Source organism: Salmo salar, chromosome 18 (genome assembly GCF_965601325.2).
Source record: "Salmo salar chromosome 18, fSalSal1, whole genome shotgun sequence".
Taxonomy (NCBI): Eukaryota; Metazoa; Chordata; class Actinopteri; order Salmoniformes; family Salmonidae; genus Salmo; species Salmo salar.
The window spans coordinates 6,098,864-6,116,294 of record NC_138308.1 but is presented as its reverse complement, the minus strand read 5'-3'; the positions used below and the strand labels follow the sequence as shown (position 1 = coordinate 6,116,294).

The following is a 17,431-nucleotide window of genomic DNA, read 5'->3' as shown; positions in this document are numbered from 1 at the left end:
AAACCTTTGACTGGTACTGTATATATATTTATTTATATTCTGAAAAAGAAAAAAATACTGGCATAATCCAAAAATACAAATAATTTGTTGAACTTGCCTTTCCTCACTATACGAATCTGGACAAGATTTCAATGTTACATGAGTGGTTTGGAAAACTCAATCACTAAATAATGGTCAAACGTTTTAGATAGAAGCATCGCAATTTACTCCGATTTTAGAGTATAATCATGCAAACTCAAACTACATGCACGGCTGTTGGTTTCATAGAAGATTTTGCTTGTCTTGTTGAAAGAATGTAGAACAAAATAACCCATAAAGATAGAAGAAGAAGAAGCAGCCTCCACAGATCATGAGTGGTCTTGCTGATATAAACACACTAACAATATAACCCAGTGACTCAAAGATCCAACAAAGTCTTCACTTTATAACAATATAACCCAGTGACTCAAAGATCCAACAAAGTCTTCACTTTATAACAATATAACTCGATGACTCAAAGATCCAATTAAGTCTTCACTTTATTAATATATATGAACTATGCACAGCATGCAGAACATTTCATTGTGAAAGACGAGAGCGATAGAGAAGAGAGAGGAGACAGATGAATAAAGAGAGAGAAAGAAAAAGAAGATACAGGGAGAAATATAGAGACAAATAGATAGAGAACAAGAGAAATAGAGGGAGAGAAAGATAGAGGAATAGAGTGAATATAAGAGTGTGAGTGCTCGAGCCAGGACTTCTGACATTATCTCCCTCCTCCATGTCACCGGGGTGTCTCCCTCATCATTAATTATTAACCCAGTACTTTGTGGTAATACATAATTCACCATCAATTATTCATGCTAATGTGTGTGTAGTTGACTTAATTGTGTTATTGATTATCAAAAGTAATTTCCTGAAAATCCTCAAGGACTCAAATTGAATCAGCCTAAATCCTGGTCTCTGTGTACTCTCTCTTGCTGCAATTAAGTATTCTCAATCTGATTGGTTTATGTCTTATTAGCCGATCTGGTGAAAGACAACACAGAAAAGAGGTTTAACATTTTTTTTAAAGGCTAAATGAATAAATCAACAATCACTGATGAACCATGAAGGAGCCTCTAGGTTTAAAGGCCTATCGTTTTGTAAATATACATTTTAGTATTAATAAATAGCATGTGTCATGTTAAATGGGCTATTGTAACCTGGCAATGCGTCTCGAGCGAGCGAGAGAGAGAGAGAGAGAGGAGGTTATGAGTGGCGTTCTCTAGTTTCTCCAGCTTTTAAGGGAAACTGATGAATAATGGATAGGAGCAGATGGCCGTGGCGGTAGGCAACAGGAGAGACTACACCTTTAATTGTTTTAGAGAACATGTCACAACAGGACTAAAGTGATCCGGGGTCGGCTAACGCTAGTAATGCCACAGACGTGCTAGCAGACTGCTATTAGCAAAAGCCCTGATATCAACACCACTGTTGTGTCATCATATCTGTTAGCCTACCCTGTTAGCGTAGCCAAGGGACCACAGAGCAACATTAGCTTCAACTGTGGCACTTTAACATCGATGTAAAAGCAAATACGTTGATTCATGTACACTGCCACTGTCAGTTAAACGAGACATAAATAAATCAGTAGTTAGCGTTCTCTCTGGTCGCTGGCTTAAAAACCTGAACACTGATGACCATGACTCCAGTGAAAACTATAGAAGTGTCAATATTTCACATTGTGTTTTACATGTGTTTAAAAAAAGAGGAACATAACATGTTATATTGTCTGGTGACTTTCTGTAACACAATACCCTAATACACAAGGGAGAGCGTGTAGCCAAGATGAGAGAGAAGGGGAAATGCCTTAGATTCACATTATTAGCCAGGGTGGTAGTCTCCATCACACACAGTTTATTCAGAGTCCATGTAGAGTCCATGAGCTACGTACAGTACGTGTGCTTATAAGGGGACCGCAACGGCCCCACGATATTCAGCAATATTCACCCACAATAAATAAATCACACTCATACAATATCTTGATAGTTGATTCCATAGAGTATGATATCTGGGTAACCACTTCTCTCCTTGCTCCAGTAGTAATAGGACTAGGTCCATAGTTGTGCTTTAGGAGGAGTAGGTAGAGGGAGAGTAGTTGTAACAGTAGGCACATTCACACCACAGGAGTTTTAAGTCCCAGTCCTTCCGTCTGTACATCCACACTGTCTGTACGTCTGTCTCCTCTGGGCAGCGACACAGACACACTCACTTTTTCTCCAGTGGTTCCTTGGGGCAGAGGGGGTGTTTGTCAGACCCGGTACCCTGAGTCGGGGTCTTGGAGCCTGGGCTGGGAGCCTCGTCTCTGGAGCCTCTCCCCACGGCTCCAGAGACGCCCAACACTGATCCAGATACTACTCCCAGGGCAGGGCCCATCCCGGGCCTCGTCAACCCAGCCCCAGACACCCCAAGCACCGACATGCCTCCTACTCCAGTCCCATGCCCATGGCCGGCCCCCAGCAGGTTGGCTGACTGTAGCACGGCCTCGGAGTGCTCCCGGGCCTTCATCCGCAGGGCTGCCACACTGGCCGTACGGTTGCCCTGACAACCATAGGGGGGCAAGAAGGACAGGCCCATGGGGTCAGGAACACAGCATGAGCACAGACCACCTCCTGGTAAGACACAAACACACCACACACACACACACACACACACACACACACACACACACACACACACACACACACACACACACACACACACACACACACACACACACACACACACACACACACACACACACACACACACACACAGGGTCAGGATATTGTTTTACAGTAGAGTATGTTCATCATCAATATCATCATCACCACCCTCCTCCTCTAACCATCAACTGTGTTCGTTATGTTAACTGTTAGCTGTGTTCACTTACCCTTCATTGTGGCAACATGTGACAGAGCCTGGGCATAGGTGGCTGAGTTCAGGAGGGTTCCTGGTAGACAGGAGGGGAAGAACGGGCCACCAGGACCCACCCCTCGGTTTATACTGGAGGGAGAGAGAGGAGGGAGGTTAGTTTAAAATGACTCCGAGAGGAGATAAGAGATTATGGTTATCCTGCAACTGAAGGAAAGTGAAGAGGAGTGAGGAGGGGAAGAGGAGTGAGAGGAGGGGAAGACGAGTGGGTTAACATTTGTGGTGACTGAATCACATGTGGAAGGTCCGAAGTAAACAACAAGCAAATAGTGGCTGGTCTGAGACTTCAGCACCACACACAGCTGTACACTCAGAACCCTGAGATCTGCTTTTCAGCGCCACATAACAGTGGACAGCGGCTGTAATGTTACTGGCCACTGGGAGAGAGGGATTTAAGCACAATGGACTGTTGCTAAATCAGAATCCCAAATTCGAGACATTCAGCACCACATGACAATGGACAGCTTCAACGTCACTGGCCAATGGGAAAAGAAGAGGCCTAACTCTGGTGGGGAAGTCTCCCCACAAACTCTATGCTAGACTATACAGCCAACCCTGTCTTCATGCACCTATGTCCTTGTCCCTGTTCTCTTACCTCTGCTGCATCTCCAAAGGTTCCTTCTGTTTCCTGCTCTGATCCACAGGAGACTGGGAGTTCAGACTCCTGGACGGAGGAGTGCCTCCCTCGTTCATCTGCTCCTTCCCTCCGTCAGGGTCTGTACTCCCTCTCTCTGTCTTTCTCCACTTGGCCCTGCGATTCTGGAACCACACCTAAACAGGAGGAGAGGAGATGAAGTAAAAAAAACTCACTGTTGCGCCATGCAATCTCTCTCCCGTGTACAATCTAAATTAATCGAAGGAATTTTGTGATGTATATTGACATGTTATAAACCCAGACCAGCATCTTTGTAGTTATGCATACAGGAGCAGAAGGTAAGATTCAGTTGGTCAGAAAACAAACAGATTTCATGAACCATGTCTCATCGCCGAAATATGGTCTGGGCCTATTCTGTCTTGTTATCAAATTCATCAAAAGGATATGTCATTTTTGGATCATGATAATATAAAGATAAAGATGTCGCTGTGTGTGTGTGTGTGTGTGTGTGTGTGTGTGTGTGTGTGTGTGTGTGTGTGTGTGTGTGTGTGTGTGTGTGTGTGTGTGTGTGTGTGTGTGTGTGCAGACTGAAGCTCTCTGCCTGAGTGACTTTGCACTGCGACTTCTCCCAAACTTCACCCACCCATAGTCTCCAGCCCGCCACATACTGCCAACTTCTATATCCTAATTGAAAGAAGGTCATTGCCTATAACAACATTTAATTGAGCAATTTTTCATTCTCATATTTTAATGACTTCCCACTGACAGTCAGGGCGCTTTAGAGAGAGAGCTGTGATGAAGTCGTTTATTCCCCTATTTAGTGATTGTTTGACAACATCAGATTCGATTAAGACTGCACTCCCACACGCATTAATCATGATGTGTGTGAATGGAATGGGGTGGAGCAACTGTGCGGGACAGAACAGTCACCATTGTGCAAAAGCCTAGGTACAAGGACGTCAACAACCAAAAAAAAAAACGAATCCCATTCAGTCAATGTACGAAAAAAGGACAACAGTTTAGTTTAGTGTCAGGACAACAATACGGCGGCTTGTTGTGATTGTGAGGCAGGCTATCTCACCCCTGCACCTTACAGCTAAAGAGTCGTGATCTCGTCTCTCTGAATGGCTGGTAATTGCTACATTAATCTCCATTTGGCACCTGCTTTAAGGAGGGGGAAACCCATTGACACGATACAATAAAGACGGGCCAACAACACTACAACAGAAAATACATTTATTTTCTAATAATAATGTAAGTTTAATATCCCTGCATGCTGCAGCCGATTCATGTTCATATTTAATAATAGGAATGCTGTAATCGGATTAGACCGGAATAATTTGTTTACAATCCCTAATTTACAGCTCGGGATTCCATTATCCCGCGCGCTGTCGGCTTTAAGCAATAGTAAGATGACCCAGGGGAAGCAAAGCCTAACTATTATATTTCCTACAATTAGATCTGCGCTCACAACAAAACCCAAAAGCAAATCTGGAATGCAGAAAATTACATACAGGACACACTGAATTGAATTACAACTGGCCAAATTTATAACCACACATATGTGGAGGGCAGGGTAGTTATAAATTGCCCCAAAATAATAATAACAATGTAAAGGGGTGTGTGTGTGTGTGTGTGTGTGTGCGCGTATTTAATGCTGTCTTAACATTTGTATCTACTGCCCTCTTTAAAAGCAACCCTTTTGCTTTTTTTCTGAGCTGCGGAAATGGACGGATGTATTTTTTGTACCTTTGTTTTGAGACGCGGACAAATTAGTGAAGAACATTATCACTGGTTAATTATGAATGACCGATTAATCAACCTGATCTAATATTCACCATTATGTTGATGTTATTAAAGAGCATCGGGAGAATGACAGAGTGCCTTAATTTACCCTCTCTGGTCAAACGTGCTCAGAGCCCACTGCTTCATTCCTGTGTGTGCGTGAGCGTGCGTGTTCACCTGGACACGCGCCTCCGTCAGGTTGATCTTCATGGCCAGTTCCTCGCGCGTGAAAACATCCGGGTAGTGAGTCTGCGCGAAAACAGCCTCCAAAGCTTCCAACTGAGAATGAGAGAAGTATTATATTAAGAGTTTTAAAGTTACGTGAGTTTATTATTCATGACACTACACAAAATGGTATATTTATGTTGGTGTGTTGGTTTTCGAACGAAATATACAGAATCTACAAGATACCTGTTTTGGTAAGTACCCTAGTCTACTTTCAGAAGCGATAGGCCTATATATTGGCCTATGAATAGCGTAACTAGGCAACAAAATGCTATTAACTAGAATAAGTGCAAGTAATAAGGAAGTGATAGGTTACATTTTATTATTATGGCGGAAATAATGAGAAGCATCATTATAATAATCGTTATCAACAATATTATGGAACTATGAGGCCTACATTTGTATAAGCTAGCTAGCCAGCCTAATGCATGGTTTTGCTCACATCAGATTACATTCGTTATAACCATGTACAGAGTGATATTTTTAAGCAGTCCAGAGTTTTATAATTGATTGCTACCTGTTGTAGAGTAAATGTTGTCCTATTTCTACGTTGTTTTCTCCGCAGAAAGCCGTCATCAAAATCACCTGCTGACGCATGGTTGGCAAACCCGTTGGTGTTCACTGAAAACATAAATCATCGAAGAAATTTTTCAATAAAAACACTTGTTTATATAAATAAATTGAATACATTTGTGTTTGTTTTCAGCGAAAACATCAAAACGAAGGGATCAAGCAGGAGTTCATTTTTTAGGATGTCAGTAAATAGGATGGCCCATTGAAACGGACTATAATCTGCTTGTATATTCCTCTTATTAGAGCCATGAAACATTGATGTCCCGGTCTGAGAGGCATGACACCCAACATCTGTGGCCGCAGACGGGACAACACACCCGCCTCAGCCCCGGGGCTAACACACACACACACACACACACACACACACACACACACACACACACACACACACACACACACACACACACACACACACACACACACACACACACACACACACACACACACACACACACACACACACACTTCAAACAGGGGTGGGTTCATAAAACAAACAAAAATACGCTATTAAAACATGCTTTTTCAAAAACAAGTATAATCTTTAAAGGCAAACAAAAACTCGCAACAACCATTTAAAACATTTATGGAACATGCGGTAATATATTTATTTATAGTATCACAGCTAATCAAGTTAACAGTTGTATAGTATTTTACACGAAATGATGCGAACACATCACACATACTTTATTTACCACAATGAAATAAAGTGGATACAAATATGTTATTCAGATGTTTACAGTTTTCATGAGTCATAACCCTTAAACCACTCTTCTTACATCAAATTCCGAGGTAGCGTCAAGCTGCAAATATTTCAACTCAATTGAAAGGATATAGAAGTTATAGGCTGATGTAGCCTACATTTAGTATTTCCAAATCAAAACTGTCAACACATTCTAGCCCATCTATGGAGAAGAGGTCCCAAAAGTTGCAGCATTAGGCTATGGTCTACTTACGCGTATTAGTCCGACAGCATTCTCCATCCAGCTGAGGGGGACAATGAAAGTAAAACATGATGGTTTTACGGGCTTTGTTTATCTATGGAGCTGTGTACGAAAGCCCGATGTCACCGAGAAATCTGAAAAGAAATCAAATAATTGCAGTCTCAAATCAGAGAATAACGAGTCAAGATGTGTCCAAGCGGTCTGCATCAATATTTGACAGTGGAACGGGCAGAAATACAAACATTGTAAGCCTAGTCAGTGTAAGTATTACAATGTTCATATTAATGACAAAATAGAAAAATAAAGAAACTCAGCAAAACTCCCTACTCTTCCCCCGAAATAAACGAACAATAAGTAATTTGCGTAACAAACCAAATTACTAGCCTATAAAACATTGGATAAAACATGAAATAACATGCAATGTGCTCACATCAAAGTTATTAGCGGAGATTAATCCTCATCAAAATTGTCCATAAGGATGGGACAGGGCATCAGAAATAATGCCTAGATGTCTCTTGCAAAAAAGGTAATACATGATAGTAAATTATATGAAACATGCAGCCTGTCTATGATAGAACATGGTAGATATATGATAGATATACCATCTGTCTGTCATACCTGCTGTGTATTTGTCGTGTGCTGGTCCAGGGCGTGAGGAGGAGAGGATGCTGAGTACGCGAAGAGTTTCCTGTATGTCTGAGGGACCGGCAAATCCACTTTAACAGTCACTATCTCTCTCTACAACCTCTCTTACTCACTCCCCTCTTTCCCCCACACCATCCCTATCTGAGTTTATCTACTCTGCCTTTCTCTCTCTGGGAGTGTCCAGATGTCTTCGGCGAGTTGAGGCTTTCAGCTCTTGCTGCCTTTAGAATCTCACGCTTAATTGGTTCTAATCGGATTACCGCGGCTTTGTCTTCTCACTGTGAGTGGGACCTCTTTCCCTCACTCTCTCTCTGTCTGTGTGTGAGAGAGACACATCAACTCTCCCAGGTATCTGAGAATTCAAATATTTTCCCCGGCAGATTATTCTGCTGTTATGTCAGTGGTTATTCCCTGACCATAAACACACACACACACACACACACACACACACACACACACACACACACACACACACACACACACACACACACACACACACACACACACACACACACACACACATTCTTTATTTGGTTGCTTCTATATTAAAAATCTAAGATGACTTCTGTTGGGTTTGAGATTGACTGCCAGGCCGTTAATTGCTCCTTAGGTGGGTTACCGGGTCCACTTTACAACGGGCTGCGCATATCATAACATTCACAATGGCCAGAATTTTGATTTTCTTCACAGCAAGGGGTCCCACGATTTATATCGCTTCCACGGATAAACGATATACCACGGGACCATTTCAATTAGTTTTAAAGCGCATCTGGGACATCACAGCACAGACGCTGGAATCTCCATGGAGAGACGAAATGAGGCTCCAAACTGCACCTGAAATTTGAAAGAGGAGGGTGGGATTGGATCAACGCACATAAGGTGGAGAAGCCGGGCTAATGGCAGGTAATTGGGTCTGTAATATCGTTACAGTCGGGTAATGGGCAGTTACGGCCCATGCGCTATTAAGTGCATCCCCTGTGTGCAGCATTTATTATATTAAAAGGGGGAATAATAATGATATTTTGGTTATTAAATGCATGTAATTAATTTATGCACTGCTGAAAATAAAGTTGTTATTACGACTTCCGACTAAAGAGAAGGAGAATATTGAAATCAAGTGTAAAACTCTTAGAACAGTTTTTTTCTAATAGTATAGAGATATTTAATCTGTGTGTGTGTGTGTGTGTGTGTGTGTGTGTGTGTCAGTAACGACCCTCTTTATCATGTGAAGTCTGTCAGTGTAAACTGCAGCTTTCTCTCAGTCACTCACTTACAGTAGGGCTCAAACACAACAATAGCGTTTTCTGGCAAAGAGTAGGCTATTTAGCCCCTCTGAACACCATTTGCGAACTGAGTGCCAAACGATTTTACATGTAGAATCGCGTGAAAAATGTCGGCAGTCAGATATCAAGGCCTACAGCAAGCAGGTGGTCCCTAAAACACAGCGTGCTAGATGATTGGCGGCTGAAGAATGCTAGAACCACATTCATTGTGATGTGTGCAAGCCAAGGATACTGCGAGTTTCCCTGCGTTTAAGCCCTTGTTTTACATACCCAGACTCAGATGAACTCCTGGATACCATTTTAATGTCTCTGCCTGCAGTATGAAGGAAATTAGTGGTAGTTCTGGGAACCAATGCTAACTAGCATTAGGGCAATGACTGGAAGACTATTCCATGTTGTTTTTAACTTGTTCTAGAACCCAGGAGCAAAACAAGTAGACTTTCATATGAATTTATGGTCATGAATAGAACATATTTAAATCAGAATGGTCATTAGCATAACTCTCACTCTCAAAAATAGAAATGCAACAATTTCAAACATTATACTGAGTTAGTTCAAATAGAGAAATCAGTCAGTATCTGGTGTGAACACCATTAGCCTCATGCAGCGCAACACACCTTCGCATAGAGTTGATCAGCTTGTTGATTGTTGATTAATGGCACTTTAATGGGACTCAGGATCTCGCCACAGTAGCTCTTTGTATTCAAATTGACATTGATAAAATGCAACTGTGTTCATTGTCCGCAGCTTATGCCTGTCCATACCATAACCCCACCACCACCATAGGGAACTCTGTTCAAGGATTACCGCGGACAACATTGGCATCAGCAAACCGCTTGCCCACACAACACCATACTCGCTGTCTGTCATCTGCCTGGTACAGTTGAAACCGGGATTCATCCGTGAAGAGCACACTTCTCCACGAGCACACACTTGAGCTTCCCTTTCTGGTTACACATTACCCGTGGTCTGCGGATGCGAGTCCAGTACTGCCAAATTCTCTAAAATGACGTTGAAGCGGCTTATGGTAGAGAAATTAACATTCAATTCTCTGGCAACAGCTCTGGTGGACATTCCTGCAGTCAGCATGCCAATTGCATGCTCCCTCAAAACTTGACATCTGTTGCATTGTGTAACAAATGTTGTGATGTGCTGATTACAATAAAAGGTCACTCTAAACTGCACAAGGTACACCTGTGTAATGATCATGCTGTTTAATCAGCTTCTTAAAATGCCAGACCTGTCAGAGGGATGGATTATCTTGACAAAGGAGAAATGCTCAGTAACAGGGATGTAATCAAATTTGCGCACCACATTTGAGAGAAATAAGCTATTTGTGCGTATGAAAAACTTCTGGGATCTTTTATTTCAGTTCATGAAACATGGGACCAACACTTTACATGTTGCATTTATGTTTTTGTTCAGTATAGTTGCGCAAGTCTACTTATTGTTTCGGAATTGGGCCATAGGTTTTTGCCGCTCTTCGTTTGGTACACAGGAAAAGCTATGCTCCAAAAGAAAATCCTAAAGTAAAGTATAATAGTGCATGCTGGTAATTATTTGAGCTCAAAAGAACTAAAGCGGTCAATCTGATTCCATTTCGGACCAATCAATATATTTCTCCCATGTATACCGACACGAAAAAAGCTGTGTGTAATGTTTCTACCGTTGATAGTCAAATGCACTGTTCATAATAACTAATATAGGTTAATAGAGGTTGGGTAAAGTCATTGCTCAGCGGTTGTAAAAGGCAGGTGTGATTTAAGAAAGCCCCTGTGAGCTGCTACTGCTCGTGAGTGTAGTAGAAAGGGGGATGAACTGATTTGAAAGAAAAGCTATTTTGAAAGATAACTGAAGGTAAATTAAGAATAAATATTTTCTACAGAGTATAAGTATGTGGTTGGCATTGTACAATTAGAAAAAAATTGGGATCTCCATAGACTTAGAAACAAATAAATACACTATACACTAGATTTTATGGAAGATTTATTCCTTCATTATGAAATGCAGTCATGTTTTGTGTCTATAAAATCTGGCATCTACACATTTCTATCTACACAACTGACAGATATAGCAACCTGGACTCGGGTGTAGACAAAACATAGTAAATGTAAATCCGGGACACTGCAATTGGTATGATATGTTATGTTTCGTATTGGTATGTATTCATTTGTGGATGTCCATCATCCATTTCATATGGTATGTTATGAATTACAATTCCTATGATATAGTAAAGTTGCTAATTAGCTAAAATGCTAAAGTTGTCCGTGATAATGTTAGAACACGCAACCTTTGGGCTGCTATTTGTTTGTGTTACACGCTCACCCAACTTTAGTTTTGGCCTTAATTAACCTTCTGTTTTATGTAACCATATCAAACAAAACTAAATCACATTCATTTGCTTGTCCCGGATTTACTTTTACTATGTTACGTCTAGCCTATGAGACCATGCTGGGTATAGAGCACAGGCGGCCAGTGGCACCTTAATTGGGGAGGACGGGCTCATACTAATGGCTGGAAGGAATAAATAGAATGGTATCAAGCACATCAAAAACATGGTTTCCATGTGGTTGACTCTCTCCATTCCGGCTATTATTATGAGCTGTCCTCCCCTCAGCAGCCTCGTGGTATTGAGGTAGATCAGGTTTGATTACGATGTCAGTTATTACAATGTCGTAATATTTCACCACAATCTCCCCTTGGTTTTAGAACATAAAGTTGTTCAACAGCCTTAAAAAAAAAACAGGAAAAATCAAGTCGTTACATCTTTGGTCGATACGAGAGAAGATAGTATAGGAGAGCATTTCAATTGACCTCCCCCCTTGAAACTCCTAAGAAAATGTATGAATGAACGCATCAACTTTTGTTTCAATATTAATTGTTCCAAGAGCAGCACAAATATTAATTTAGGAATATTGCAAAATCCGACCTCAACATAGTAATGTATAATACCACAAATATCCATTGTATTTCTAATATACAGTGAGTGTACAAAACATTTGGAACACCTGCTCTTTCCATGACAGACTGATCAGGTGAAAGCAATGATCCCTTATTGATGTCACCTGTTAAATCCACTTCAAATCAATGTAGATGAATGGGAGGAGACAGGTAAAAAAAATGTTTAAGCCTCAAGAAAATTGAGACCTGGATCGTGTGTGTGCCATTCAGAGGGTGAATGGGCAAGACAAAATATTTAAGTGCTTTTGAACGCGGTATGTTAGTAGGTGCCAGGCGCACCAACAACGCTGCTGGGTTGTTCATGCTCAACAGTTTCCTGTGTGTATCAAGAATGGTCCACCACCCATAGGACATCCAGCCAATGGCAGGCCAGTGGTCTAAAACGGGTCATAAATGAAAGAGGACAAAAGAAGGTTGACACGAATTGTGCAGAGCAACAGACGGGCGGGCTACGGTTAGTCAACTGACAGTTCAATGCAACATTGGATCCCAAAGACCAATAAAAGAATGCACAACTCGTCGTACATTGACACGAATTGGGTACAACAGATGACGACCTTATAGAGTTGCGGCTGCAGTGGGCTAAGGGACAAAAACACTGGAGAATTGGAAAACATTGCATGGTCTGATGAATCCGGTTCCTGACGTTTCATGCTGATGGGAGGACTAGGGTATGGAGAAAACAACGAGTACATGCATCCATTATACCACGTGTCAACATTGCACACAATGGGTCCCTTGGTAAAAGTGGAGCAACATTTCAGGATATCTGAATCAGGTGTATCCCTTCATGGGAGCAGTGTATCCATTTTCAAATTGATTTTTTTCAGCACGATAATGCCCCATGCCACAAGGCTAGGATTGCATCCCTGTGGAATGCTTTTGACACCTTGTAGAGTCCATGTCCCGACGAATTGAGGTGGTTCTGAGGGCAAAAGGATGTGCAAGTCAATATTAGGAAGGTGTTCCAAATGTTTTGTACACTCCATGCATATTGTATTTTTCCCCAGAGTCAATCTCTGACTACTATCCTGCAAACAACACTAAGGATGACATCACTTTCCTATGGTAATGAAGAAACTTAATAAAAGCACACATTTCAAAACATTGCAAGGTGGATGGATACTCATTCAAAAGATATGACCTTTTAATCAATGTCGATTTTAATTGTGCTTCAAACGCAAGAAAGAATTTATGGAATATTTGTTAAATGTTTAAAACATTATTTTAAGGCTACTTGAAAAATACAATGTTCAGACTGGTATGTTGACAATATTGGTCTTACAGTGAAAAAAATATTATTTGTGCTAATGTAAAAGTGGGATTGGGAGTACTCAGTAGGGTCTGTAGAATCTGTACGGTATAATTTCATGGGCAATGAATAATATGGAGTGTTGCTGGCCTTTTACTACACCCATTCCATAGGACACAACGCACATCGCCAGTCTTTTTTTCCCTCCAAGCCAATATGTAATTTATAGGCCTACTGTGTATTGCGTTGGGACTATTGGAATGGGTGGAGTAAAAGTGCTGGCTGGGTATGTAGACTCAGTCCCCCAAGAAATAAAACCCTATTTAGATTCTACAGACCATATTGAGTAATCCCTACCCCACTTTTACAGTGGCATTGTAACTCATATGCTGTGTATTGAATTGCAGTGAATGGAGTGGGTGGAGTAAGGACTCACCAGCACTCTGTATTAAACCCATTGCTCAGCTCAATAGACCAACTTAAGTTGTGTAGACAAGTAATCCAATTACATATATTTGTATTTTACTAAAAGTGTATTTCTTTACGTATAGCTTTCAACATACCAGTGTTGGTGTAAACTTTCTAAAGAAATGCTGGTATAAATACATGGCCAAAAGTATGCTGGTCAAACATCTCATTCCAAAATCATGGGCATTAATATGGAGTTGTTCCCACCTTTGCTGCTATAACAGCCTCCACTCTTCTGGGAAGGCTTTCCACTAGATGTTGGAATATTGCTGCAGGGACTTGCTTTCATTCAGACACAAGAGTATTAGTGAGGTCGTGCACTGATGTTGGGCGATTAGGCCTGGCTCGCAGTCGGCGTTCCAATTCATCCAAAAGGTGTTCGATGGAGTTGAGGTCAGGGCTCAGTACAGGCCAGTCAAGTTCTTCCACACTGATCTCGACAAACCATTTCTGTATTGACTTCGCTTTGTGCACAGGGGCAGCCAAGAAACATTAATTCATTCCTTGCGCTGTTGAACTACTAAATGCAACGTAAATTGTACCGGTATAAGTACTTATCTATCGAGTGCAGTTGGGACAGTGGTCGTTTGTGAATGAATTAATGAATGTCCTCTATGTTGTTAGTGTATGCAATATGATGGACTGACTGGTTTAAATCTGTATGATGTGAGAATGTATGTGTATGTGATTATTTTAATGAAGGTGATGCCAAATAGAAATTTCCATCCTGGATGGACAATAAAGTTTTATTCTATTCTATTGTCATGCTGAAACAGGAAAGGGCTTTCCCCAAACTGTTGCCACAAAGTAAAAAGCACAGAATCGTCTATGTCATTGCATGCAGTAGCGTTACGATTTCCCTTCACTGGAACTAAGGGGCCTATCCTGAACCATGAAAAACAGCCCCAGGCCATTATTCCTCCTCCAGCAAACTTTAAAGTTGGCACTATGCATGCAGGCAGGTAGCGTTCTCAGCAAAGTTGCCTCTTCACTGTTGACGTTGAGACTGGTGTTTTGCGGGTACTATTTAATGAAGCTTCCAGTCGAGGACTTGTGAGGCATCGGTTTCTAAAACTAGACACTAATGTACTTGTCCTCTTGCACAGTTGTGCACCGGGGCCTCCCACTCTCTCTATTCTGGTTAGAGCCAGTTTGCACTGTTCTGTGAAGGGAGTAGTACACAGCGTTGTACGAGATCTTCAGTTTCTTGGCAATTTCTCCCATGGAATAGCCTTAATTTCTCAGAACAAGAATAGACTGATGAGTTTCAGAACAAAGCTCTTTGTTTCTGGCCTGTAATTGAACCCACAAATGCTGATGCTCCAGATACTCAACTAGTCTAAAGGAGGCCAGTTGTATTGCTTCTTTAAATCAGAACAACAGTTTTCAGCTGGGCTAACATAATTGCAAAAGGGTTTTCTAATGATCAATTAGCCTTTTAAATGCTAAACTTGGATTAGCTAACACAACATGCCATTGGAACACAGGAGTGATGGTTTCTGATAATGGGCCCATGTAGATATTCCATCAAATAAATCAGCCGTTTCCAGCTACAATAGTAATTAAACTGTATTTCTGTATTATTTTAATGTACAAAAAAAATTGCTTTTCTTTCAAAAACAAGGACATTTCTAAGTGACCCCAAACTTTTGAACGGTAGTGTACGTGTTCGTGAGAGATATTAGCGTGTAGCCCAAACTGTTCAGACGCTACAGACAGAAGTTGGCAGATCAGCTGTACTGACTTCAAATGAGGTCCCAAGACGCTTGTGGGGGTCGTAGAGCACAACATTGTGTTTGTGAGAGTTTCATCTTTCCATATGGGGGTAACAGTTTGTAGGCCATTCGGACGCTGCAGACATTTTCATGAGAAGACTGATATTTTGGAATGTCTCATGGTTTGACAAACACAGCGCTAGCTCTGCCACCTTTCATCGCAGACGAGGAAGTGCGACATCGGCGGATTAAGACGTGAAAATCGTCTCTATGGGGTTAAAAATAAAAGTAAGTCAAATGATCAAGACATTTTCTTAAAAGGTGGTTGCAATGCTGTGAAAAACAGCTGTACTGCATATTCCCCAAGTTTAACATGTCTTTGTAGGGGGACTCTTATTTTGAATTAAAAACATCTGCATAATTTCCTGCTGCCAGAATAACAGTAATCAATTTCTAGTTACAATGTCAGTTACATGTAAAATGTCTCAATTCAAGTAGATCCCAGGTATAAACAACAAAATAAAATAAATAGACATTTTCATTAATAGCACCCCCCCAACAAAACTACTACAGTAACTCAGGTCCCCTTCTCCCTCTCTGTGTTCTCTTTCCTATCTCCTCGCCATAAGTCCAATGTTTTTTTGAGCCTCAAGTTCCTCTCCACCAACCCAGAGTTCTCTGCCTCACCCTCACTACAAGTAGTCAGATGTGAGTCTCCTCTCCCCTTCTCCCTACTCCCATTATCTGTAGTCAGGTTTAAGTCTCCACGTCCCCTCCTGCCCCTTTGCCCTGTGGAAGTTACAGATGTTTCGGAGTAGTTCTCTGAAGACAGGGGTCTGGGTCTGGGTCAGTCTGGGGGTGAAGTGGTCCAGGACCTCCTTGGTGCTGGCCTGTCCATCCACAGCTCCCTGGAATGCCACAAAGTTTCTCAGCTCCACCAGGAGCTCATCGTGTTCCGTAGGGGGGGCAGGAGGGCCTGAGGGGATACGGGCACCCCCCTCTTCCTCTCCTCCTTCATCCCCTTCTCCCTGGGGCAGGCTGAGGTAGTTCCTAGCTTTCATGCGGGCCAGTAGAGTGGAGGAAGAGAGGGGGGCCGTAGTAGAGGAACAGCCTCCCACCTCTACCCCTTCTCCACTGAAGTGACCCCCTGGGATGGGTTTCCTTGCGATGGTTTTCTTGATGATGGCTGCGTCCTACACAGATAAAGCAGACACACTGGGTTACAACAGAGAACAGAATAACGAAGAACATGGAGAACAGAGAATATCTGACTATATGTTTCAGCAGGGTCATGTTCATTTGGCACCTAACAGAGGAAAACAGACCGAAACATGGAGGGACTACCTGGATGTGTCCAATAAGAAACACAAATTTCAATTTCCATTGAAACAGGTTATCTGCAGGTTCCATCAAGTTGAATTTAAGACTTTTTAAAGACCTGTTCAATGCCAATTGAAATGCAATTTAATACTAATTGAGGTCTGCGTGCGCTACAAACCTGCTAATATTCCCATATTTCTTCACACCTTCACTAATAGAAAAAAATGTGTAGGCTAATCATCTTCTAATGGCATTCACAGTGCTTTAATAAAGAAGTGCAATAGACTACCGAGATGGTATTCAAATAACTTTTTTCATCTAGGCAGGAATGCATGACTCAAGATATTTTGATGTGCACTGCAACCTAATCCAGTGATTGTAATGCATTTTAGGTTGACAATTAGTCCATTGTTATATTTTACTGTTAAAATAGGTCTCTATTTTTTGTTCAATAGAGATGAATTTTCCTACATCTTTACGTGCACTAATATCACAGATTAATATATTTGGTGTTAATTCACCTGGGTAGGTGTAAAATAGAAACACATTAGCTAGATCACTACCTCGAAGTATAAGTTTCACTGGAAGTAACCATGTTTTAATCTAACAGTAAAGTAATGATTAATTCCCTCCCAAAAACGTTGCTGTCACAGCCTAATACCCAATGTGCTCGCAGAGGCCGATGAGCCTGCAATGGACAATGCTAATTTTGCGTACTCCGTATCTCAGATCCA

General features: G+C 41.6%; 2 protein-coding genes across 2 annotated transcripts in view; both read right to left on the bottom strand.

Annotated features, from left to right (window-relative positions):
* Positions 1–500: 500 nt before the first annotated feature.
* On the bottom strand, positions 501–7,902 carry drgx (dorsal root ganglia homeobox). The gene is made up of 7 exons (XM_014154370.3): positions 7,672–7,902; positions 7,066–7,187; positions 6,057–6,160; positions 5,492–5,593; positions 3,530–3,705; positions 2,894–3,006; positions 501–2,633 (listed from the first exon to the last, which is right to left on the bottom strand). Exons 2-7 carry the CDS (start codon positions 7,121–7,123, stop codon positions 2,230–2,232), a joined length of 957 nt encoding a protein of 318 aa, XP_014009845.1. The 5' UTR covers positions 7,124–7,187; positions 7,672–7,902; the 3' UTR covers positions 501–2,229.
* Positions 7,903–15,224: 7,322 nt separating this feature from the next.
* Positions 15,225–17,431, bottom strand: part of ercc6 (excision repair cross-complementation group 6) — a 57,633-nt gene continuing 55,426 nt past the window's right edge. Inside the window, exon 24 of the mRNA XM_014154371.3 lies at positions 15,225–16,570. Within this exon, the coding sequence (XP_014009846.2) occupies positions 16,118–16,570 (453 nt within the window). The 3' untranslated portion in view covers positions 15,225–16,117. The remainder of the gene's footprint in view (positions 16,571–17,431) is intronic.

Excerpts from the sequence above, each read along its gene's own strand:
- drgx (XM_014154370.3), bottom strand. The coding sequence starts at position 7,123 with ATGTTTTACTTTCATTGTCCCCCTCAGCTGGATGGAGAATGCTGTCGG. Across the intron at positions 5,594-6,056 it reads CAACATTTACTCTACAACAG|TTGGAAGCTTTGGAGGCTGT; the intron begins GTAGCAATCAAT and ends TCTCATTCTCAG. Across the intron at positions 2,634-2,893 it reads ACATGTTGCCACAATGAAGG|GAGGTGGTCTGTGCTCATGC; the intron begins GTAAGTGAACAC and ends GTGTCTTACCAG.